Below are 26937 nucleotides of genomic sequence, written 5' to 3' on the forward strand. Positions count from 1 at the left end.
GGTCCACATACCTACCTGAAATCTACTACCAAATTAGCAGCTTCTTAAACGACACTGTGCTATTCTCGCGTTTTTGTCATGCTTTTCCTCTCAAAGTGTCTGTGACACTGGAGTTTCTCTGTGCAGTGTTTACTCGAATCGTTCACGTTTCTAGAAGCTCTGTTTGATATCAGCAATAGCTAAGTGAGAAGGTGCTGTAGACAGTGACCCAAGGAGCTTACGGCTCATGAGGAATGCTCTGCCGTTTTGCCGTGTGTCTAAGTGCTGCCTTAAAGTCAACCGTTCCCACTCTGCTGAAATGCATCTCAAGATAATGGGCTTCTATAATGTTTTATTGAATTGCTACTTCATCTTTTCTCCCCCGGTGGCCTGCCTCCCATCAAGAACTCTGACACACAGTTTTTCAGCAGGGTTTGCCCAGTGCCCTCCTGAGACGGAAAGCTGTGTTAAAGAGCTGTAAGAATGTGCTTTTCCCGGTCAGCCTTTCCCAGCCAACAGTCATCACTCACAGAAACAACTACAGTACCTTGGTGGCATCGACTTCATATTGCTCTCCGGCTCTTCAAAGACATTGGGACTTGCATCAGGAGTTACTGAGATGTACGGGGCAGGGACAGACGTTGAACGCAGATATCTCATTTCATCCTGGAATAGGTTGTCATCTTGATAGCCCACAAAATTTTCATGGTGGTGCCTGCAACCAACACGTTGTTAGATCCAACAACTTAAGAGTACAGTGGCAGTATAGATCTTCTTCATTTTAAATCTCATTTGAAAAGGGCAAAGCCGTACATGAGGACATACAAATAAAGTATTAGATAGCCACAGAAGCCGGTCGGTAGAGATCAGTCTGATATTACTTCTGGGTACCACAACCTGCCTACATGCGTGGGACTCATTTTCTGTGGTTCAAGAGCATCTCTGTCTTCCAGTGCTTGGTGAATGACCCCACTGACTATCTGGTGCTTAGGTGAGAAGGAACATCTGTGCCAGACAAGGGCTGTATCTCAATCTGCACTAGTCATTCCGGCCATCACACTGCCCACGCCTCTCTTTGCACCATTCTCTCCTCATTTTCTATCATCCCCGTGTCACTGCTTGATGGATTGTTGAAATGCATGTCACTTTTTGGGTCATAATATATATCAGAATTGAAAAATTTGAAAAGCACAAATGTAAATCATTCTTTTGGTTAGGGTGTATCCATTCCGTAGAGAGCTAAGAATTGAAGTTCCTTAATTCTATTATGCTGGCAAATTTTTCCTTCTGCATTTTATAATTTGACTCCTATTTTAATGCTACATGTCTTTATTTATGGTGTGTGTGTGTGTGTGTGTGTGTGTGTGTGTGTGTGTGTGTGTGCGTGTGTGTGTGTTGAGGGGGGTGGTTACTAGTGTACACCAAGGTACACGTCGGGAGGTCAGAAGACAACTAGTGAAAGATGCTTTACTCCTTCAACCCTGTGGGTCCAAGAGATCAGACTTGTTAGGTTTGATGGTAAGCAGCTTTATCCACTGAACTATCTCACCAGCCTGGCTTGATTCATTCTTTTTCAAACAAGAATAAAACATTGTTAACCTAAATGCACATAGTAGTCTAGTTGAAACTCAAGGAAGTCTGCAGTTATTTAGCATGCCTCGTGAGTTCTTCCTGGTCTTGGAAGTTTCACATCTCCCTTTCCTATTTTAACAAGGACAAACATTTCTTAAAGCCTCACAACTTCGCCATAAAAAAAGGGCACTTTTCAGCGGAATGATTGACTGGCAAGCCATGACAGCAGGCAAAATATAGAATTCAAAACCCCATATCTTCGGACTGTGGAAGACTCTTTTACAGTGTTAGTGTACAGCAGGAAAGTGTGTAGACAGTAAAGCCCAAGTCCAGTAGAGGAAACGAGAAAGCCATCAACAGGCATTTCTCCATCTTGGGTTAAACCGTGGTCCAATCTCTGTATTTGTTTCCACATTCCATACTATGACCTTTTAATTACAAACCAGACTGACTCTTTCCATGTTTAAAATTCTTCCTTCATTGCCTCTGCTTGAAGAAAAATCAGCACAAGCTACTGAGTACTGTTACCCAGATTCCCAGGTAAACGGAATGAGCTTTCACTTGAATGTGCTCTGCTGGAAACTGCTCCCCTCCTGTCTCTCGCCCACTGGATTTCTATTCGTCAGTCCTTCAGTGTCACACAAGTGTATGGCAATGGCAGACTCCTGGGAAGTGCTTCGTTATGGGCTGAGGAAGTCTCAAGTACTGTGTAAGCTTTTCCAGCATCCTATTCACATTTCACTTTGAGTAAACCCAGCACGACACTGTCAAGGTTTTCTTCCCACCACTGTTGACTACAGTCAGGACGTTTACTACTCCTTCTGGTGCCCTTCTTACTCTGCTGGTTTTGTTTAAGGGTAAAAAGAACAAATAAAAACGTGTACAGGAGACAACAGTTTCTTTCCTTTCCTCTTCGGCACCCTGTTCTGACCAACAGACTCAAGTCAACTAACAGAGAATAAAACATGCAAGCTTTCTTTTTATGACATGTTTTGTATTAATCGTAACAGAACAAACTGATAGAGCACCCACAAGCATAAAATGCTCTCTGCTCCCAGTCACATCGATCAGGGCAATGGAGAAGGCAAACCCTGGAGGTTTGTGTCCTGCACTCTCCACTCTCTGTGACAGCATGAGCAGGAGAGCAAGTTCTGAACCTCTTTACAGTACGCCATCGATCATCAGAAGCTGTAAGCCCAAAGGCAATTAAAAATCAACAACAAAGTCTTATTACCTAGCTAATGTCTGCAAGTAGAGACAGGGCATTTTAACAGGAAGGGCCTCAGAAACGCCTTCCTTCACAATGGGCAGCTGAGACTGGAATGGCTTTGCAGGGTGGTAGCACAAGATGCTGGGCTCGGCCGCACTGCTCAGGGACAGCAGGAAGAGGGCATTGGCCTTGATCACCTGGTGTGCTTCCATGGTGGGCAAGGCACGGGGCGTCTTTACTTGCATTGGCTTTCTTCTCGATTGTTTGACCTGGCAAAAAAAGAGAAGAGAACTGACTGTTTCCTGCGTATATTTAAAAAGATAATTCTTAACTTTTGCTGTTTCTAAGAAAAAAAGACATGAAAAAGTATTTTAAAACTGTGCTCTTGATTATTAAAACAACTAACCCACCACTGGGGAACATGGGAGGAGTCATGTGGGGAATGAAGCTTTAGCAGAGGTCTCTGACATGGTTTGTCATTAGCAGGAATGATCTCCAATTTCTATGAGTTCTATGGTATGATTGGATTTTAAGGAAAAGACAAGAAAGAGGAGGAGAGTACATGGAACAGAAACAGTGAAGTGTCCATGTATGTGCGGTGTGGGAGGCAGTTAGGAATCACATCATAAACATTTGTCAGCACATCATTTGTACCGAAATATTAGATTAGAACCAGTTGACTTAACAAATATTGAATTTGTATTTTATTTTTGCTATACTTTAATATCAATTACATAGAACTAATGCAATGGTATGATTATGTATTCTGATGAGTTACATACATGTCATAAATAATATAGCCTGAGTGGAATAAAAATACCTTTTCCCTTGCAGCAGCCTGTTTTTCACGGAGGTATTTTTCTCTACAGCGATCACATACGAGGTACCAAGTGCTTCCTCCCATTCCCCCATCACCACAGTTACCAGCCCATCCTCCACAAAAATGCCCAATGCTATTGTATCCTTGTCCACCAGCATATCGGCCACAACCTTGAAAAAACACAAGACAAATATTTAACATTTTGAATGTCCCTGATCTTCTTCTTTTTTTTTTTTTTTTTAAGATTTATTCATTTATTATATAGAAGTACACTGCAGCTGTCTTCAGATACACCAGAAGAGGGCATCGGATCTCTTTACAGATGGTTGTGAGCCACCATGTGGTTGCTGGGAATTGAACTCAGGACCTCTGGAAGAGCAGTCGGGTGCTCTTAACCGCTGAGCCATCTCTCCAGCCCCGTCCCTGATCTTCATTACTGATATTATCACAGCAACATGTGCATCTTTCCAAACTAAAACCCTAGCAAGTACCTAATTGTTTAAAAGGTGTATATACATTAGAGAAAAACAGCATGCCTGATTTAAAAAAATTATCAATTAGAGGATGCTCAAAATGCTTGAGATATTCTATTGTTAGATGAGTACATTAAAGAAACAGGGCATGGGTATCTTTAGATCTACTTATGAATGTCAGTAAAATAGACACATATAAAAGGATGGCATGTTTCAGAAATCAAATGTTTCTAACATCAAAGTGAAAAAAGAAGAAAACAATCATATATGAAGTAAGCTTTAGAATATAAATATATAAAAACATTTACCAAACATGCAGTTCTCTGATTAAACAACTGATTATCACTTACATGGAAAATTCCCCATCCTGTTCTGTACACTCCATTTAACTGGTAACCTCTGAGCAGGGCCCTGAATTAGAGGCTCTAATACAAAGCTGTCCCTCTTGTTTAGACATGCCATTACTTATACTGTGTAAGGTCTTCGTGTCATCTTTTGGGAAATACATAAAATACTTAAAACATTTTTAAAATTTGCCACATTCCAAGGAAAAAACATATTTCTTGATCAGAGTATTACTAGAATTTCTCCATCTCTTTAAAGAAACTATTCTACTAGAATTTCTCCATCTCTTTAAAGAAATATTCACGGTGGTCAATGATGTAGGATTCTACTTATTTGGGCAACTGTTTCCCCATACTTTGATATAATTCGGAGGGCAGTTCCCAAGAAGGTGACTGATCTAGCTTATCAGGACCAAAGCATACATATACATATACCACAAAACCGCTTACCTGGGTGAGCTTGTCTCATGTGATAGGTCACTGGGTATGGGTGGGATTCCCCACATAGCTCACAGATGGTATCTTTCTCTGGCCCTCCTACTGCCAGCTGGGCCATTTCACCAAACAAATTGCCCCTTGGCCGAATTTCTGTCTTTTCTTTTTTCTTTTTTTCCTTTTTCGTTTTTTTATTCTCTTTCTCACATTCTTTCTTTTTAAGGACTGCACAGGAACCTGGACTTGGAAAAATCATATTCTGGGAAGCAGCTTTGATTGTAGCCAAAGAGATGTCCTCCCAGAAGGCCACTAAGTGTTGTAATGTTAAGGGGAGCGGAGACCTAGACTTCACTGAGTGATGCATGGACATTTCAAAAGTGGCTTCCGATTTTCCGTCTTCACACTTCTCATGTAGAGGTGGCTCCTTAAGCATAGACAGGACCTTATTTTTGTTGATACTTCCCATCTTGGATATGTCTGGTCCGTGAGGTGAAATGTTGAACATATTTAGGGCAGATGATATTTCCAACGAATGTCTATTTTTTAACTTGATTTCCTTTTCCTCTGTGGGTGGCTGGCTATTCAAACTACTTCTTATGGGAGCATGTTCTTTGGAAAGTTCAGGATTAAACTTCAGGAAGGAAGAGCAGGCCATTGCATCATGTACTATGCCTTCATGCCACAGAAAAGAGGCAAAGACAGCTCGGGCACACTCAGCCACGGACGGGGACATGGCTTGCTTGGCTGGCTCTAAAGATTTGGCTCCATCTCCTTTGAAAAGAAAGTTAGACTTTTCTTTTTTGGGCCTGGTGTGTCTATTAGCACATTTCCGACTTATTTTGGGTGATGCTCTCATTTCCTGTTCATCTTTCAGTGGTGCTTTTCCTATGCTGAAGTGCACTTTATTTGAACCTTCATCCACACTCTTAAAATCATTGCTGTCATCACAGGTGCTGTCTGTGACACCATTTGTCTTTAAAGTACTTGAAGTACAGACTTCTACTACCTCACTGTGAAGGTTTTCCTGGACCACATGGGGAGAAGGGGCTCTGTTTTCAGACCCGGGGGAGCCTTTAGGATCCTTTGGTACTGGTTTTGGTTTTGGTGATGTGGATCGCCCCCTTAATGGTTCTGTAAGGGGCATTTTCTTCTTACGGAGCGTATCTGGATCAAGTGTATATGAGTCTGACTTGGAACGCTCCCGAGGTGGGTCAAGTTTTGTCTTAGCAGGAGCTGTGCTTTTCTGAGGTAGATTTTTATCCTGCGGTGAGGAGGAGCGTGGAGAGCTAGCACCAGATGGGCTAGACCTGGGAGTCGGCAGAGTCTTGGGCTTAGGAGAGGATGACCTAGAGCCTGGTCCTGGGGATTCAGCCCTGAAGCTAGAAGATACCCTTCCATCAGACTTCAGTGTCTGCAAAGTGTTATGGTTAGGGGACAGTGACCTACTATGGGAGTCTGACCTCAACTTTGCAGCATCAGATTTTAACATGAGGGATTCACTAGCAGATAAGCCTTCTGTGCCCCGTGGCTTCTTCTGGTCAGCAGTAGTCCGGCTCACACGCCCATCAGGTTTAACTGATCTGCTGTTCTTGGAGGGCAGCTCTGACTTTGCTGATGTAGACACTGGTCTTGAAGATGTTGAGACAGTTCCTCTGTCACCTGCATGTCATAATGAACTTGTTAATAAAATGTAACACAAAGATAATTTAAACACTAAAACAGAAAAGCTACAAAATTTGCATTGCTTATCATATATACAAAACATGTTAAGAATAAAATAAAAATATTTCCCATAAAATGTCTACTCTATCAATACACACAATACTACAATATATGTTTATAGATGCAAAACATTTGAATAAAGAGTATGTATTCCCCCGATGAGCTATTAGTGATACATATATAAACCACAGCCCTTGTGTGACTAATTAGAATTTAAATTCAGCAAGAGACTAGAAAGAGAACAACTACTTTAAAAATTAAATTTTGAAAAATATATCCTCCATAGAAAACAAATTAAGATATTCAGGAATAAAACTTAGCATACTTAAGGTAACAGCGTAGGTCTTGTTGAACAAAGAAACTCATGCAATTACTCTATTCAATTATAAACATGAATACAATGAAGTTAGTGAGGAGCTCCTCACAGGACACATCTTGGTTTAGTGTCTTGTTCATGATGACATGACACAGTATGGAAGCCCTAGCTGCTGAGTATTAGCATGTTAGCCACGCACTCTCTGTTACATGAGGACAGTTTCCACCTTAAGATCTCAGGAGCTTGGCTGGTAGAATTCAGAGCTGAAGGCCCCACATGCAAAAGAAATCATGGGATCTTCATCATGAGAATGACAAGTTAGGCCTAGTGAATAACAGAAACAAACCACCACCACCCAAAACCCCAAAGCCTCTTTCTAAGGCAAACCCCTAGATAACGCTACATGGAAACCATTTGGTTTGGGTATTCTGGCCTTCCCTTAACTTCTCTAGCCTACATATCATGCTTTTTGAAGCAATACAGTTAGGCTTTGTCCCTAGCTGGTGGTTCAGCTTAATGTCACTTTTCTTCCTTAAACAAATGATGACAAAAATTACTATTGCTTATAGTGCAAAGACTGTTTTAGAAGGAGAGCAATTTGATTCAAGTGATTTAAGTGTCATGAAGAAGCAAACCAGCTAAATACAATGCTATGTGTTTAGAAAAGAGGTCCCAGGAAATGGAATTTGCTACTGGTAATAAATGCAGCCTCTTCTCTCTTTTCCCAAAAAAGAGATGGGAGTAAGTGTAGGCTCTGATTCGCATTCGTATGAAGTCACACTGTAGACATCTGTATGTCAGAGCAATACAGAATTTGTCTTCTTTCTGGAAAATAATCCAGATCTGTGTCATTGATACAGTGCAAACGTCTTGGATTATGGAATTTGTTCAACCAGTTTGTTGGAAGACCAATTGTCTTCTTCCTTCCTTCCTTCCTTCCTTCCTTCCTTCCTTCCTTCCTTGCTATTCCAACACATTCAGATTCTTTGAGAATCCACTTCAGATGCAACATCCCAACATGTAGCAAATAATTATAGTTCTCTGAAAGAATAAAAGTATTTTGATCATTATCTGTTTCTATTCCATGAATTTTCTTCTTTCCTAAACATGTAAGTTGGTCTTGATATCTCTCTTTCTCTCTCTCTCTCTTCTGTTTCACTATTGGCTTATATGCATTTTGGGATTAGAATACACTTGTAAAAAGAAATCACAAAAATTTCAAGTGTCAACCCTAACTAGGAGAACAAAGAGTACCAGGAGTAACTGACAAACAATTACTCCCCTGTTGTCCCCAAAGGTCTACTTTGCTGTGACTTTTACCTTACTGACCCAGTACTAGTGTAGTGCAAACTTTATAAACAGTATGTACATTATGTTTGGTAGAGTTAGCTCGCCTAGCCCTGGCTCCTAATTTTACTCTTGCTACACTTGGGTTTTGAGGGCCTTTGCGGTTGTTGCTGTTATCAGGAAAGAGATGGAAGGTGTTAAATCACCTTTAGACACTTATTTTAGGAGCTGCAAAACACAAACTGAGGAACCAAGATAAATAAGTAGTACATTTCAAATTTAGAATCCTTCCAAAATTAATTCTTAACTGAATTTTCTAATTCATAGAAAATAGCAAAATTAGACTTTAGGATTCCTACTTAATGAGCAGGGTTCTGGCAAGATAAACTACAGATGCTCCAGGTGTGTCCTCACTGCCAACTTCCGTGGCAAGGTGAGTACTGTATCTCAGGAGCACATGAGTCCACAAAGTGGGATTGCTCTACAACTGCTCTACACATGTACGGTCAGAGGTGAAGCACTGGGAACATCATCTGGCTCCTCTGCGCGGTACTGAGAGGTAGAGACCATGTCTCAGCAGAGGTGATACTGTCTTCAGCTCTCTAAGTGACAATGACAACAGTTAAATAACTGTTGGAGTTCAACTGCATAAGTAACGATGGAGAATTTCTTCCCAAGATGACGTTATGTTCGTGTCCGAAAATAACAAAAAAATGAACAAATATTTCATTAAAATTATTGAGCCACACTTATCTTCACATGCAGAAGTTAATTTGGTTTCATAATTATGTTCTTAATATGTAAATTTAGGTAGTACAAAAGAACTTTTAACCTCTTAAGGAATCCTTATGAAACATGAGCTAAAAACTTTGTATAGTCAACCATATTAAATGTTACTGAACATGTTAAATAGGAAGGATTTATTCATTAATCCTAAGATTATTTTTATTAGCCAAATTATAATTAGGGCATATGATATGATGCTAGAATATAAGTAATACTATACTACAAAACGTACGTCATAATATGTGGCATATTATTTGGTTACATGACCTGATATTCTAAGTACTACATTGCATATGAATCTGGTTTGTAATCCTGCCCATTGCACTTTCCATTTGCCACTTCTATATTCCTTTTCTCTTAAAGTTTTCTCTTCTGCTTACTTATCTGCACGTATGTGACTCTGTGTTGTGTGTGTGGATGTCAGAAGACAGTTTGTGCGAGTTCGTTCTCTCTATCATGTGGGTTACAGTACTGAACACAAGTTGCCACCCTTGTCAGCAAGTGTCCTCACCTTTAATTAAATATTATTTTATGGCAAAAATATTTGAGTAAGTATTTGCAGTACTCTAAAGGACGAAGTGCATACTTTGAAATTGTGTTTGTTAATCATTTAGCACTTTTAAATTTAAAAATTTTAAATTAGGTCACTATAAAAATACCCTAAGAAAGATTCATCATAGAAAGGGTAGTGTGTGTGCACATATGTGTCTGTATTACTTCTTAATAATCAACTTTTTAAAAAGATTTTAACTTAATTTTCAAAATATTTCTATAAAAATTAGAATGGTAGACTGCTTAGCCGGGCACTACAAGTCTGCGATACAGCTTGTACGTGAGAACCTGTATTCATCAAGTTTGAGGGCTCGCATACATCATCTTGTGGCAATCCTTTTCATACTCCAGAGACCCTGCAAAGCTTTAGACTAACAAGAATGATATCTGTAACTGCAGGTACGACAGACATATACTACAGGATAATTTATAATGCAACACAATATAAATGGATACATCATAATTTCAAACGCAACATTCTAAATAAAATGATAAAGTTTAATTGAACAACAGGACGGCATGGAAAGGACGGTGGTGAAATGAACATTTGTAGGCTCCTCCTCCATGTACTAAGAGTGGCCTGGATGCTCAGGATGCACGCACACCCACCCTGCAGTTTGTGAGACAGAGAGGAGAGAGGAGAGGCAGGCCCAGCTACACCAAAACATGTGTAACTGCGGTCACGAGAGGCAAGGTTGCGAGATGGAGAGGCTACAGTGGAAAACACTGGCAAAGAAGCAGCACAGATTCAATGGGTGAAGCTGAGAGAGCACAAGCGAAAGCAAAGCACGTCAGACGGTGGGCAATGACACACTTACTTAAACCACTGTAAAGGTGCTCTAACGCTCCTATAATGTTAAGATTTAAAACAACGGTCAAATTGATGGCTTTAGCGAACTGTATGTGTAGTATGTCCAAATGTGTTGTTATTAGTAAGGCTTATAGATCTGACTGATCAAATTTGAGCATTTCTATTTAGACTAATATTTCTTCAGTTTGTTAAGTTCCTGTGATTGCTTGCCTGTAAATAAAGTTTATACACAGAAACAATGATGGTAGAGAAAGAACTACTACTTATAGTTTAACTAGTGTTTCCTTGTTTTCTGAATGGCATCTTCATTATTATCATTATCATCATCATCATCATCATCATCATCATCATCATCATCATCATCATTTCCAAAATGTGTATCTTAGAATGGCTCAATGGTGAAATGTACTTTTCTTAAGGCTAATCCCAGTATTTAGTGGTTTTTGTTCTTTTTCTAACAGATCTTTAATCTAAGATATTAAATTCTGTTAGCCAAAAGTCTCACAACACAAATAAAGCATATTTAAAGCTCATTGGGACATGTGAAAACATTTTAGTTATTTTTAATGCAGTAGTAAATAATAGAAACTTTAAGGCAGCATAAGCTAAAAAATGCTGATTCTCGCCATCCATAACACTGCATTTCAATGATGGCAATTAAAAGTAATCAGTAGCTCTGAATAAACTTTGCAAATGAGATAACTTTTAAGACCATTTTTGAAAATAAATCTAGGGCGGTAGGGAAATGGCTCTGTGGGTAAAGGGCTTGTTCCATATGTATGAGGCCATGAGTGTAGATCCCTCGCACCAACACAAAAGGGGCATGTGGCAGAGTGCACCTTAACCCTAGCTCTGAGAAGATGGAGACAGGGGTCCCCAGGGACCAGCTGGCCTAGTGGAAACAGTGAGTTCCAGTTGCAGGCAAAGACCCTGACTTAAACAGAACAGAGATCCATAGAGGACAACCCTTTGGAAAGTCGCCCGGACTCTACAATTGGCTGTATGTGTGTATCTGCACACATACATGCACACACAAGCAAACAACATACAGATACACACATACCCACAGAAATAAAATAACCTACACATAAAATATACATCTGGAACAGCATGAGTGATATTTTTAACTGATTTATTCTTATAGATGATTTAAAAAATGCGTGGCATACAAATGAAAAAGAAATAACTCAATTAACAATACGATTATTATATATCGGCAATCATCCTAGAGACTGAAGATACAATGATGAAACAGAAGCCCTCACTCTGATGGCACTTGTACTGTGTGAAGCCTGAGACAGAATGCAAAGATAAGGCTGGGCAGGTATCAAAAGACACAGGCATTTTCAGTGTATAGCATTGCTACTACTCCAGCACTCCTTAAGACCCACGGGTGCACATCACAGCCATGCACACTTGTGGGAAGGGTATAAAAATACAAGACTAGAAATGAAGAGCCAATGTGAGAACATATTCAATAAGTAAGTAAATATGATTCTAGGTGTATAAAGTGCACAGCTGTCAAAGCTCACAAATCAGAATGTCCTGGGGCTCAGGAGGAAAGCTCACCATGGGTTCAATACAAAAGGGTGATAAACCCACCAGAAACTAAAACTTTGCACTTTATTTTTGAATGTTTTTCTTTTTGCATAAATCTATGGACATAAGAAAGAGTTCTCATGCAAAGAGTTCTCATGTATTTAAATCTTGGAGATTTAAACTGCAGAGTTTGTAGCCACTGTTGAGAATGTTAGGAGGGTGACGAGTTTGATGATGTTTTTTCTCTCCTTCAAGACCTAAGCTAGAAAGGGGAAGATGGCTCAGTGTGAGAACGCCTGTCGGGCAGCCTCAAGGGCCTAGGTTCAACTGCAGTATTAAAAGGAACCACCAACAATGAGACACACTAGAAAGTGCACGGGATCAACCTGTCAGCTGTGAATGTTGTCTCCTTCCGGCAGCCTGGCTACAGTGTGTAGGACACAGGCTATCAGGAAGAGGAGTGGGGCAAGAACGGCAAAGAATGCCACTAACCTGAAGTTCTTATACACAAATGTGTGAGGAACTATAACATACTTGTAAGACAAAACGTCATACATGTGAAGACAAGCACCTGAAAACGTTTTCCACCTGCACTGCTACGTATCATTCAGAATAAATCATGACATTTTCTCAGAGCCCCAAAAGCACACTGTTCAATGACTAGAGAAAATAAAGTGTGACTACAGACATACTGAGACTCTTCACAAAAGAATGAAAAAAGAAAAGAACACTTTATGAAGATTAAACGGCACTTTGCAAAATAATTAAACTCTACAGGTGAAATCAATCATTTAATTAATTTTAATTATTTTTTGGACAGCAAGTACTTCACTAAAGATAGTAACAGTGAAATACTGAAGAACAATCTGGCTTCTCTGCAGTGCCTGCTTGACGCTCATGTCCCTGTCCCCATGGAGGGCCCCTCAGACACCTGCTGCTGTGGGTATCACTAGTTCTTCATGGCCAGCCCTGTCACATCCATCTAGTGAAAAACTCACTCTCCCTCAAAGCAGCGTTTCCTCAGTCTCTTTACTTCCTTCATTCCTTGGTTGTGAATCCCCAGTATCAGATTCCCTGATCACTTTATTTACTGTCACAAAAACTGAACTTTAAAGTTATTATCCATGTGCTAAAAACAAGTACAGTAAAATGGTCAAATTTTAGTGAGTGAAGCATTCTAAAACCTGTGGTTTTGGTATGAATGCATGATTTCTGGACCATTCCCGACACCACACTCAAAGAATCAGGGCATCTATTGCCCTCTTGAGGCAAATACACAATGCAGGGTCTCAGAACTGAAAAGAATAGAAAAATTATTATTTAAAGTTAAGTCAACAATTAAGCAATGACCAAAAATGTTAAATTTCACTGCCAGAAATATGTAACCAATTAGAGAGCTATAGCAAGAGAATGACTCTTCACGTATTCTGACCGAAAATTCTAACACAATGTTACATGTGTGTGAAGTAAAATCCAGGTTGAGCAAGTATTTTAGAAAAGAGATAAATGTATTATTAAATTTACTTCTCGCATTCTATTTTTAAAGTTCCTATTATGTGCTAGCATCAAGCTGTGACATTATCAATGGCTTTCTAGGTTCCTACTAGGCAATACTGAGAGAATTGAAAATGAAATTTTAGGAAGGACAATACAGTGGAAATTACCATATTGAATAAGCAATTCGGGAGTGTAGATTATCTTAATCACACTGCATACATTATTATTATTACCAACACTAAGAAAGTTGGAGGTATAGGCAGGCAGATCTCTGTGAGTTCAAGGCTAGCCTCATTACAAAGTGAGTCCCAGGCTAGCCTGGACTACACAGTGAGAGACACTGTTTCAAAAGCAAGAAAGCAAGCAAACCAGACCAAAACCCAGTTACTATTTTAGGAATGTAATATTGTCACTCAGAGTTGACATTCTCAGTTTAGCTCACTGGAACCGTATTCCTAAAGGACTTATTAATTTTTCAAATTTCCTAAGTTTAAAGTTACTAACTGTGGAACAGTAAAGAAAAATCCTAACTTGGTGTACACACGCAAGGGAAATCTGTTACGTTTTTCTTCTAAAACAATAATTCTATAAGAGTATTTGTATAATGTCTAAATAATTTGATATGATGTAATTCTGACAATTAACAAATTATCAATTTGGGGGCTTGAGAGATGACTGAGGGAAGAAAATATCTATTGGGGAATATTAGATCCCAGAATGCAAAACCCTGGTGCTGGGGCCCATGTCCACATGTCTGTAAACCCAGCTCTAAGGAGACAGAGATATAGTGTCCTTCTTATCCCTCAGAGAACCCAGCATAATCAGTAAGCCAGTTCCGAGCTCAGTGAGAGACCCTGTCTCAAAAAGCACAGATGTTGACCTCTATCCCCACACACATGCACCTGTGTGTGTGTGCACAGACAGACAGAAACAAATATGCATAAAACCCACACAAAGATAAAATGATTAAATTAATGTATACATTATTTTAAATTCTAAAGACAGTGAAAATTATGCTTCAGGAAAAACAATTAACAGTAAAAGCAAATATCCCAGAAAGAACTAAAATAAAGCTAATAGAAATAGTAAAGCTAATATGTAGGCACTTTGTTGATTGTGTCTAGTTAACTGAAACCTGAGTTACAATGGAAATCTGTTTTTCCTTTTATTCTAATGCAATACATAAAAAGTAAAGTTAGAAAAAGGAATCAATATTTCTAAAGTTACTAGTCTAGATGTCAGAACTATCTGTAAGTAGAACTTTGAAAATATTCATTAAACAGTAGACTGTGTAGTACTTATGAAGACGAGGGTGAACATAAAGCGTGGCCTCTGTCCTCAGTGGCAACAGCCACTCGACAACCTTCTAGGGAAAATCGTTGAGTCGCTCTCTCCGTGTGTCTGACTGGTAAATCAGAGAGAGTACGATCCCAGATAAGGATGCATTATAGTGCTGAACTACGGTGTGGTTACTGCATAGTGCTGCTGTCAGTACAGGTAAAATAGGTGAGTATGGTCGTTGAAATAAGTTTCTTTTATTAACATAAAACTATAAGACGATACTCATTTGGTAGTAAGAACAAGAGAGTTTGGTTTAAATACAACACAGTACAGAAAAAAGGTAAAATATGGTGAGATGCATGGCAATAAAGCCCTGGTCTTAATAAATGTGTGTTATATTCACTTTCCTAACATGATATGAAAAATAAGAATATATTCTTTTCAAATATTAAGACTATATTTTAGTCCCATATTTCCTTAATGTCATGCTAAGAGATTGGGAATCTGGAAGTCAGAGTTTACTGGTACTCTGCAGAGACTGTGTGGATTGGAAAACGCTCTAAGAGCCTCCCACTGTTGGAGTACGAGAAAGCAATGACTCAGAATCCATCCTATGATCGACCTAGGCCCCAGTTCAAACTTGCTCTAAGGTGGTTGTAAAGAACTGGTGGTACCTGAAAACTCATGATGTCTTTGTTTTTATAGTTGATTATTCCATTGTGTAGATGTACCACTTTTTTATTTTTAATCCATTTTTCAGTTGAGGGACATCTAGGTAGATTCCAGTTTCTGGCTATTATGAAAAAAGGTGCTATGAACATAGCTCAAATGTTCTGTGATGCGGTGCAGTGTCTTTTGTGCATATGCCCAGGAGTGGTATAGCTGGATGTTGAGGTAGAACTATTCCAAGTTTTCTGAGAAACCACCAAACTGATTTCCAAAGTGGTTGTACAAGTTTGCATTCCCATCAACCATGGAGGAGTGTTCCCCTTGCTCCATATCCTCCCCAGCATGTGCTATCTCTTGAGTTTTTGATCTTAGCCATTCTGTGGGTGTAAGATAGAACCTCAGAGTTGTGCTGATTTGCATTTCCCTGATGACTAAGGACTTTAAGCGAATCTTGGCCATCCGCTGTTGAGAATTCTCTGTTTTATCTCTCTACCCCACATGAGACCATGAATTTTGCAGGCAAATGGATGGAACTTGTAAATAGCATCCTGAGTAAGGTAACTTAGTCCCAAAAGGACATGCATGGCATGTACTCACTTATAAGTGGAGATTAGCCATAAAATAACAAATATCTGGGCTACACTCAAAGAAGACCAAAGAAGCTAAACAAGAAGGCAGGCCCAAGCAAGGATGCTTGAATCTCACTTAAAAGGGGGAACAAAATAATTATAAGAGGCAGATGGAGTGAGGGAACTGGGGGAAAGGAAAGGGGGAGAGGGAGGAGCTTAGGATCAGGTGTGGAAATGACAGGAGAGATGGCTGGATGGCATGAAAATAAATGGAAATCTGCAACTGGCAGAGGTGAGGAGGTAGGGGACATCTCCAGGATGACACAGAGACCTGGGATAGGGCAGGCACCCAAGAATCAATGGGGGTGACTTTAGCTGTGACTCACAACATTGGGGATATGGAACCTGAAGAGGCCACCTCCTGTAGCCAGGCAGGAACCCCAGTGGAGCAACAGAGACAACAACATACCCACAGAACTTTCAACCCTAAATATATCTTGTCTACAAGAAATACAGGCGCAGGGGAGGGAACACGGATTGGAGAAGAAATGGTCAACCAATAACAGGCTCACCTTGAGACCCTTCTCTTGGGCAAGCACCAATCCCTACACCATCTAATATACCCTGCTATGCTTGCAGACAGGAGTCTAGCATGCTGTCCTCTGAGAGGCTCCACCCAGCAGCTGACTCAGACAGATGCAGACACCCACAGCCACACAGCGGATGGAGCTTGGGGACTCTCATGGAAGAATGGGAGGAAGGATAGAGGGCCCCAAAGGGGATCAAACTCCACAGGAAGACCAATAGAGTCATCTACCATGGGCTCTTGCGGCTCTCGGAGTCTGAACCACCAACCAGAGAACACACACGGGCTGGACCTTGGCCTCCCCATACAAGTGCAGCAGATGTGCAGCTTGGTCTTCATGTGGATCCCGAAAAATTGGACGGGAGCTATCCTGAAAGCTGTTGCCTGTCTGTGGGAAATGTTCTTCTAGCTGGGCTGCCTTGTCTGGCCCCAGTGGGAGAGGAAGTGCCTAGCCTTGCATAGATTTCAAAATACCAGGGAGGGGGACTATCCGGGGTGGGGGGAGGTTCAGCAGCTCAGAGGAGAAGGAGAGGAGGAATGAGGGAAGGATTGTAGAAGGATGTGTCAGTGAGCAGAAAGTGAAGTAAAAAAAAATTAAAAAATAAGAGAATTAAAAAAAAATTGGTCCCAATGACATATGTGAAATTAGACTGGCATAAAACATTTACACTATAGCATAGCTGAATAAATCAAATTTACTGTCATCTTTCTTCATGGGGAGACTCCAGGGCTTTACCCAGAAAAGGCAAGCACTTTATCATAAACACCCATCCCTAAACAACATATGGAATCATTGTTAGGCAAATTTATGTTATTATAATCAAATTTGAATAAATTTGAATTTCTACAGTAAGAATTTTTCATCTGACTGTATTGTTTTCCCCTTTAGAACATCCAGCAACCAAAGCATATCTAATTGCAAAACATCTGGTGCTTTATAAAATTAATAAATCTAGACTAAGTCTTTACTTTTCTTTCATTCTTCTGAAATACTGCCTATTATAGACAAGAAAAACAAGTATTTCACACTAGTCTGTTTCCTTGAGAATCTTAAGAGAAATATGGGAATAGATATGTCAATAAGGTAAAGAATGATAGCAATTGCATGTACAAAACACTTGTATTAAATATGCCTGTTATGTAACATAAACCCATGAAGGGCCACATTCCTGTATAGTCTTTAATTTAGGTTGAAATGCTACTCTCTTAAGTTACTACAGTCTTGTTGTAACATAGTAACCTAGGCTCAAATGTGACTGCAGTTTAAGTGAAAAGGTCCTATAAGAGGATCATATAATGGGTCCATAAACTGAGGCACACACAACACTCGGAGTTGAATTCCAGGCATCTCCTCAAACAAACAAACCAACAAACAAACAAGCCGAAACCGAAGAGCTGAAAAGTGAGGCTGCCATAGGCATCGCCCTCAGTGTTTAATCACAAGAGAGTTGGAAAGAACCTATGCTGTCAGAGTGCAGTTTATTTCTGTGGAAAGGCTCAGGAGTCTTTTAAGAGAAAGGAACACTCAGCTTATTTAGTGTGATTTGTTTATGTTTTAAACCAGTGTAGGTCACTGTTGTGGTTAAGTAAAGGGTAGAGTTGTCCACGATTGTAAAACTGGAATCAAATGACCAAGATAAGGCATGAGGGACAAAAGACAAAGGTGGTGAGGAGACGACAACTTAAAGAACCCATGGAACTCAAACTGTTATACAGTTCATGGATATCAAGTTTGTGTAGAACAAACAAACCAGTACCTCCTATTTTCTACCTAACTGCCATAGTGGAACAGGTTTATTCTTTTTTGGGCTTGCACCAAATAATAAAAATTCAATGAAACAATGCAAGTTATCACTATAACTAATGCTTACGAAAACCATGCATATAAAAAATGAAATAAAAATGTCTTTCTTAACATGCTTTATAGAATGAATTTACTAGAATTAAAATAGAAAGAACAATGGTCAGATCTAGTACTTAATTTAAAAATATTTAATTAAAGCAAATGTCTTAGCTGCAGAACATCTTAGCTCTGAACAGTTTAAATACTTCAAAAATATGGGTGGGATAACATCTACTTAAGTAAAGCAGTCAGTTGAGGTCATGGCTAATAGACTGACCAGTACTAGAGACAAGCTTCAGAGAGCTTGAGGAGGCAGGACGGCTGACAGACTTACTCTGAAGCTGACGCTGCTGGAAGGAAAGGGGCTGTCCGAACACAAATGGGCTGTGGACTAGGGAGGAGGGAGGTTTTGCAGCTTGATCAAAGATGGAAGGAGCTGGGAGATTGGGCCGTGATTGAATAGAGTTCAATATGGCACTCAGTTGATCACCTGCAGTGGGCAAAACAATCAAAACTACAACTTGATTCTTATAACATCCAAAATGGCATAGTAAATGGAGCTTTTACAACAGTCAATGAAATCACACAGTAAATAAAGCCATGCCAGTTCAGAAAAGGGACAGCTGGGGTCACTGTCCTCACACCTGGGGTCAGATTTGACATGCTATTTGGTTTTGAGGTTTTCAGTGCTTCAACAGAAGCAATTCTAGCTGAAGACATACATGACTCTCCCTATTGTTTACAGCAGAATAAGGCGTCTGTGAGGAACATATATAAGTCTATTAACACTGTGTTGAGAGAAAGAGCGAGACAGAGGGGGATGAATATCTTAGGTATAGTAAAGGTGTTTACCCATGGTGCTCAGTAAGAACTAATGCCAGCCTCCCTCATCTGCAGAATATTTCATGCAGAAAATATGTACTTCCTAACTTCATTTTCTTAAAATGTATATTCAGGGGAAAGAAAGTATATTTTCAACTCAGCAATACAATTACATCACAGTTATAAGGAAAACTATTTTTTACAGAAGCAGGAATTCTTTTGTTAAATTTTGTAACCCCTATAATACAAAAAAATGAATGAGCTACCTACTTTGAAAGGCATTTTTCCTTCTAATTAGATATGAAGGATAGTAACAGACTGGCTTACGGACAGACTAATGCAGTTAGATGACAAACTGCATTTGGGAAAACTTATGCATTTCAAGTACTTTCCATGATACTGAAGGAGGGAAACCTTCAGTCAGGCCCACAAAGAAACTGACAGTGCACTTCGGTTATATTTACCAAATAAAGTAAACGCTCAGCTGAGCTGCCGAGTGCTGCAGATTTGTGTGGCGCTGTACACTTAAATTCCATACGGACTCAGTTCTTCTTTTTAAAAGACACTTTGGATTCCAGAAAATATTTTAGTTTAATAAGAATTTTTTTAAATCAAAATATTTTTCCAAGAAATTTCTTAATCTTGTGCAGTAAAGAAGTCAAGAGAAAATAGTTATTAAGCTAAATAGTAGTTAGACACATTTCATCAAATTCAACCTTTGTAATATTTTCTCAATAGGGGTGTGTGTGTGTGTGTGTGTGTGTGTGTGTGTGTGTATTCCTAAATACATGTTATTTTAAAACAATATTTACAAAAGCACTTTGAAAGTACTTTTTATTTTCATTCAATAAATGTTTACAGTAACTCATATTTTTTAAAAAGGAATTTAATTTTTACATTGCTTGATTGAATTCCATTTTAAAGACTGACTTATCATAAGAGTAGTCAGTAGGGTGACAGCAATGGGCACACAGGGAAAGCACATGTTGGAATAAACATGGATTTGGACACATTATTCCTTAGGATCAGTGGCAGTTAGTAAACAGTGAAGTTCTCATTCACGAGTTGACAATAATAGAGAAAACAGAACACTAAGAGAACACAGCCAGCACCTTCTCTGTAAATTAACAGAGATGAGAGTAAGAGAAAGGTGTACAAGCCTGGGAAAGTGACTCAGCCAAGACCGGGAGGAAAGCCTGTGGGCACCAATGACGCTAATCACAAATGTGACCTTATCATACATCAATGCAATTTTGTTTTTCACTGTTAATTTTTAAAACAGCTGTAAGTCAGATAAATACAATTTTAAAAACTGGTGTTTCTTTGCTTTGGAGATAGGATCTTGATCTATATGTAACCTAGTCAGTCCTCAGGTCAACTATGTAGCCTAGGCTGGCCTTCTGTCTTCCTCTGGTGCTGAACTTACTGGACTAGGACATTAGAGCTGGCTTAAATAAACTTTAGAAGTCAATCTACTTCCTTGTCAACCCTCCTGCGCCATTCCTCAGTGGTTTTCTGCCTTCTCACAATATTGCAAATTTTCCAAGAAATTAAGGTTAGTAGGTACATTAAAAAGAATGTATCTGAATTTACCCATAAAGGCAATTTTGAACAAATTTCAGGAGCAAATTATCCCAGAAGAATTCTTTAGACTCTCCATGATGTTGACCTGTTCTTTAATACATAAACAGCTGTACACATTTTACTTTAAAATACTTCAGTAGATTCAGTTTTACAACTCTCTAGTTCATTATTCATACTATGTTCAAACAGAATATTTCATTTAACAGTACTCTAACTGAGATTTAAAACCCCATATAACTTATAAAGCCCATACACAACGGTCCTCGGCATAAATTGTAATCGACTGTTTGCTGCTCATTTGCATACTTCCCTAACAACAGGTCACGTTAACAAAGGTTTTACTAGATGTAGTGATTTAGGTCTTTAGAATACCCGTTCCGAATGAGTGCCTTTCAAATAGAATCAATATGAGTAAGAAAACTTAGGCAGAAGTTGATATGATATAATACTGTGAAAAAGAACAGCTGTTAAGCACTTTGAGTCTTAGTTTAGTGTGAACACATTCTAACGACAATACATGGGAAGGAAACCTGAGTAAAAAGTAACCAAACTCCCCTCAAGTCTCAGAAAGAAGAGGCTCACATCACAGGCCTACCTTTGTTATTCCCCAGGCCATAGTCAAATCCTTGGGCACTGCAACTTGCCCCTTTACTGAAAGCTTGTACTGAGAACGGGCTTGGAGGAGGAGTTTGAGAATTCTGATCCAGAAGAACTTGTTCTACAATAAAAGTCACAGCTATAAAGTTAAATTTTGTCCATGATGTTCCCTATTCACATATCAGAGAAAATCCTAAGAAAGAGTTTGTAATGGTTTGATTCAGAGTAACCCCTCAGGAAGATCTGAGCTAAGTCTGGCTCTCACTCAGACCAGCTTAACAGGTCCAGGCAGATTGTAAATTACTGCTTTTGTTAATCAAGAAAACAGAGAAAACTCAAAATCTGGATATACGCTTTTAAGTGGCCCCCTCTCATTCCTGAGTATATTTCTGGATAAGTAAATCTTATTGTAAATAATTTACACAAGGGCATTTTGAAAATAAATTGAACACTAAATTAGGAATAAAGACATTATGACATATACATATATACATACATATATATTGTTGAAAATTCTGTCTTCATACCCTGAGTATGATGTTTTAAACTAGCTTGTGTTTATATAGCCTGTGAGGAGCTAGCAGTAAGCTCCAGACAGTTTACAAACTGGTATAAACTGGTATAAACTGGTGTAAAGATGAAGGCCTGTGCCTGTGCACAACAGATCAGCATCTTGTTTAAAGACACTGAGAAATAAGTTTTGTCACCATCAGCAAAAACGAAAGGGTCAAGACAGAAATGATGTCAATGTTGACAGTGAAGCAGAGAGCTAACTCCACCACCAATGCACACAAAGACGCCATGCATTATCCAACACGCCTTTCTTGAGAGAAAATCCAGCTAAGTGAGATTTTCTCACACAGTACTGAAATTGGTTTGAAAACTGAACTTCCAGCTCATGGCAGGAGTAAAACTTCAAACCCAGGCTTGCAGAGAAGAGTGAGGCATACAAAGTAATGTTAGTAATACAAAAGCAAGTTGTTCTTATTTTTAAACAAAGACACACAACTATGTTCTCAATATTCTTGTAATTTTCTCCTTTATGGACGTTCATTTAGTACTCAAGTATTTTACAAGCCAATTTTGTTAGCTGTAAGACGCTTAGCCTTTTAGATTTTCTTTTATGTAAAATATAAACATTCAAGAACCTCTTTTAGGAAAAGATAACTCAATAAACATAAAATGTATGTATACTAAAAGTTTAATGAGAACAAATCACGAATTTAAGCCAACTTGCCATCTTCATGCCGGAGGTACTGGTTTCCGCCTCTGTCTCTAGCTAAGGACCACGCCTCTCCTTCATCGCTCTCACAGAATTCTACCATGCTGTTCTTATCCAGCTGCACCCACGTGCCTTCAGCACTGGTCACCTGGTACATGACAAAGAGCATGAGTGATTGGCTTAGCTTTTTCAGGGCATCCAGGTTTAAAACCAATAAAAAGCTTAAGTGTTTCTGGACAGTGAAATGGTTCCAACACATTCCTACTATGCAATTAGTTTCTGAAATTAAGACCACAGCCTGAGGTAAGACAGAATTTACAATGTCTGTGAAATACTGTTAATTTAAGCCTTTAATTAAAATAATATTTTTAAAGCACAAAGGTCATCTCTGCATAATTTCAAATATGTCCCAAACCCAAGGCTTATCTTTTAGACCTAAAATGTCGTAGGGAAGCACAGGCAGTGTTCCTGGGTTACTGGTGCCTACAGTGTGATCTGAAATGACCCTGACCCTGAGAAATAGCATGACACACTACATCTTCAAGCTTATCTGCGGAGGCAAAGGCCACAGTGGTCTAAAGAATAATTTTATTTGCTCAGGACTTCAGTGAGACCTGTGAATGGGAACAAAGAAATGAAAACTTTTGAAGGTGACATCTCACAGCAAATGTGTGAAGTGCTGACAGCCCAGAGCACAGTGAGAAATAATGAAAAGATATAACCAAATGCGGAGCCTTTATATATACAGTACAACGTAAATGTTAATATAAACAAAGCAAACACTGTTTTCACAAGGTAATTATGAGAATAATTTTTTTAAAGCACAGAAAATTATGTTAGTGTTTCCAAAACAAGTAAAGGTCAACAGCATGAACCTTGAAGAACCCGAGATGGAATGGTATTCTGGAAGAAAGTGATGCTTGATTACGTTACGATAGAAATGGGTATCAGAAAAGTCATGAAGCTACAAGAATCCATACCTCTCCCACTGCTTTGACTTTGTTTCCCAGAACTAACATTCCAATTGGGATACCTCTAAGGTTAGGGCAGCTTCTGATGTTGTGGCCTGAAGGCCCCGTCTTCACTACCTTGTACATGCCTGGCCCACCTCTCAAGAACGGGTGGTCTCGTTCTCGCACTGCTGCTTCCTGTGGGCAGCAGGTGTTCACATCTTTGAAAAAGTCATCAGTAGTCGTTTTAGGTTCCTGAAAAATTGAATAGAAAAAGAAAATAAATAAAGTATAGACTATTACCACTTTCATAATCTTATTAAGAGTTTTTGGAGCAAGTCTACAAGATTTCCAATTAAGAATATATAATTAAATTAATAGCTAATACTAATACTACTAAAGGAACCATTCAATTTTAAACATTGATATTTAAAATAAATTTGAGGAGAAAAAAACCCAACAGGAACAGGGAATTAACTGAATTTTTGTCTTTTGTACCTCCAAATTTGAGAAATACAGTACTACAGTATGTGAAATAACGCTTATAACATTTTAGCAAACTACAGTACAAATGAATATCTTTCTGGGTTTGCTAGGCCAGCACTTTTCTGTGACACATCAATGCTAGTGGCAGAAAAACGGGCATATTTTTAGTAGAGAGGAGAGAATGGCATTAAAGATACATCTTTAAAGAAATAAACTTCAATTTCTATATTAAAAAGTATTGTTTCTAAATGAAAAGACGCTGCCCTGTGTTTCCTGTTGAACGTCAATGCTGTGATGAACTTCCCTATGCACAAACGGGGTGACAGAGCCATGTGCATGCATGGCTTTTCCTCGGCCCTTACTACTGTTCTCTGAGTGCTGTGGACGACTGAGCTCAGGCAGGGACTGATTCACAACTGTACTTCTGAAGAAAAACAAAACACCTTTAAATGTAGTATTATGGACTCTATGAATTCTATTTACATAGAGTTAGAAAATAACCATAATAAGGCACACATAAAATTAGGAAAAAATAAGAATAAAGTTATGTGAATAATGACAATACTAGCACTACACATGGTAAACTTTATTGCCGATTTTTATTTTTATAAGTAGCTTTATATTAGCAGATACATATATATGTATATATACACATATATATATTCAAGTAGACAATAGGCTATTGAGGATGAATATTGGTGCAAAAATATATGTAGATTCAAGAAATTGTGTGTAACTCAGTAATGTAATGAAAATGTTTAGCTTTTTAGTTGTGGTTTTGAGACTAAGTCTTGCTGTGTAGTGCTGACCGGCCAGTAGCTAACAATCTTCCTTACTCAGCTCCCCAGTGGGAGGGTTATAGGTATGCACCTATGATCTAGGCTCCTCACAGATACTCTGTAACTCAGCTGTGGTAAGGAAGCACCACACATCTTTCCTGAAATAAATATGGCAATAATTTATCTACATGTTGACAACTTATTGGAAATGAGAACATTAGTGACTCAAAAGAATACTAGATTTGTAAGTAAACTAAACTTAAATTAGGCATTTATATGATCATGTATATATATATTTGTAAAAATCTGTATATACACTACTATAAGTGTAAAGAAAACATTAAAAATAAAGTATAATAGAAGAAACTTTGAATAGTGTTGGTATAATTACAAGATTTTTGAATAAACATTTAAAAATTCCTACTTCTCAATGGTAAACTTCAGTAAATTTATTATGTCAGAGGAGGAAACTTTTGTGCTTTCTAAAGTTTCGTGTTGACAATAAAAATAACAGCAAAATGCAAAACCCGAGTGTTACTCAATGATCTATCTTCTTGTGTCACTAATCAGACTTCACAGTGATTGTGATTTCAAAGGTAAGTCATGGCAAAGCTTAGTAAGGCAAAGCCTTACTAAGACAGCTAACATTTTATTTAATCCTAATGATTATATAAAATAACTACACAACAATGCATTTTTTCTAAAAGATAAAAAGTTCTTCTGTATTAAACCATATGAAAATAGATGGACATAAAACCATAACTGTACCTGTTATTCTTAAGTAATCTTAGAATGTACATTTTTTTCAATACAGAAATGTGAGACTGGACACAAAACTATAAAATTGATGAATTTCAATCATATAATATAAATTTATATTTATTTCTTTATTTTTCATTCAATTCCCAACCCCTTATCTAAAATAAAGTATTCAAAAGGACAATTCAAAAGAACAGGCTGGGGCTAAGTAGAAGAGTTTTAAGAGCAACACCAGCATTACTAGGTAAGGTCACTCTGAACCAGGTAAACTGTTGGAGAAGCCCCACAGCGGGAAGCCCTGTGAGCAAGGGAGTGCTCCTTATCAAAGCCACCACACAGGAGGAAAGTGAGAGGGGAGCTCAACTGCAGCACTTGGTGCAGACTTTCCCCCTGGTGAACTTGCAGTTTACTAACTCTAAACCCCTCAAAGAGAATGTAAATCCTGTTACATGCTGAGACACTTCTAAAAAGTTTATTGTTCCTTACAGTTAACTCACCTGGGGGAAAAAAGCTTTGGAAGTCCATGACAATACGTCCAAATCCCTGACTCCTTGGCTAGCATTAAAGATATTCTGAGCGACAAAGTTTAAGAAAGAAAAATATCAACAAGGAAAGGGAACAGAGTGTCATCTGCAGAAGATGCTTTCACAGTTAACATTTTCTGAGCTCCAGCACCAACAGGAAATATGATTTTGCTAAAGTGAAACTGAAGCCACCTGAGTAAACCACACACCAAAGTTCTGAAAAACAAGGTTTGGTCAAAAGCTCTCCATGGATGTAGTGTGTCATGCCATTTATTAACACCAGGAGCAGAGCAGACGTTGCTGTGAAGGCTTCCGAGTCAGTGTAAGAAGGAAACCTTGAGTCCCTTAAAGGAGAACATTACTTGTTCTAGTACAAGTCAGATCTGTTTAATGACAGAGAACAATCTGCTGGTTTATAGAGATGTCAACAATGGACACTACATAGAAAGTGCATCTTACACATGATGGCATGTATGCAAACCATCGCTTCTAATATCAACTCTTACACATGATGGCATGTATGCAAACCATCGCTTCTAATATCAACTCTTACACATGATGGCATGTATGTAAACCATCGCTTCTAATATCAACTCTTACACATGATGGCATGTATGTAAACCATCGCTTCTAATATCAACTCTTACACATGATGGCATGTATGTAAACCATCACTTCTAATAGAAAAATTAAACACACTAAACCCAAGTGAAAAACAAATCATTAAATTATCTCCTCCCTATATAAATGGAAAAAGAAAAAGAAAGAAATACAAAGAAGGATCTTAGGAAATGTTTCCAAAAACCACTTGTAAAAAATTCAAGAAAAGCATAAAGAAACACAAACTTGATCTTTTACCAAAAGATAATAACTGGTTCATCTGAAAGTTTAGGAAATCATAATCATTCAGGATTTCCATACTG

General features: G+C 38.6%; 1 protein-coding gene across 34 annotated transcripts in view; it reads right to left on the bottom strand.

Annotated features, from left to right (window-relative positions):
• The window catches only part of Mycbp2 (MYC binding protein 2), a 238672-nt gene that overhangs the window by 40373 nt on the left and 171362 nt on the right, over window positions 1-26937 (bottom strand). For 10 of the 34 annotated variants that reach the window (NM_001106055.2, XM_087585411.1, XM_087585410.1 and 7 more), the window contains 9 exon segments: window positions 527-694; window positions 2786-3030; window positions 3582-3751; window positions 4849-6492; window positions 18626-18781; window positions 21293-21415; window positions 22532-22664; window positions 23497-23721; window positions 25988-26062. In NM_001106055.2, coding sequence (NP_001099525.2) covers window positions 527-694; window positions 2786-3030; window positions 3582-3751; window positions 4849-6492; window positions 18626-18781; window positions 21293-21415; window positions 22532-22664; window positions 23497-23721; window positions 25988-26062 — 2939 coding nt within the window. 34 annotated transcript variants of the gene reach the window in all.

Source organism: Rattus norvegicus, chromosome 15 (assembly GCF_021556685.1).
Source record: "Rattus norvegicus strain SHRSP/BbbUtx chromosome 15, alternate assembly SHRSP_T2T, whole genome shotgun sequence".
Classification (NCBI taxonomy): Eukaryota; Metazoa; Chordata; class Mammalia; order Rodentia; family Muridae; genus Rattus; species Rattus norvegicus.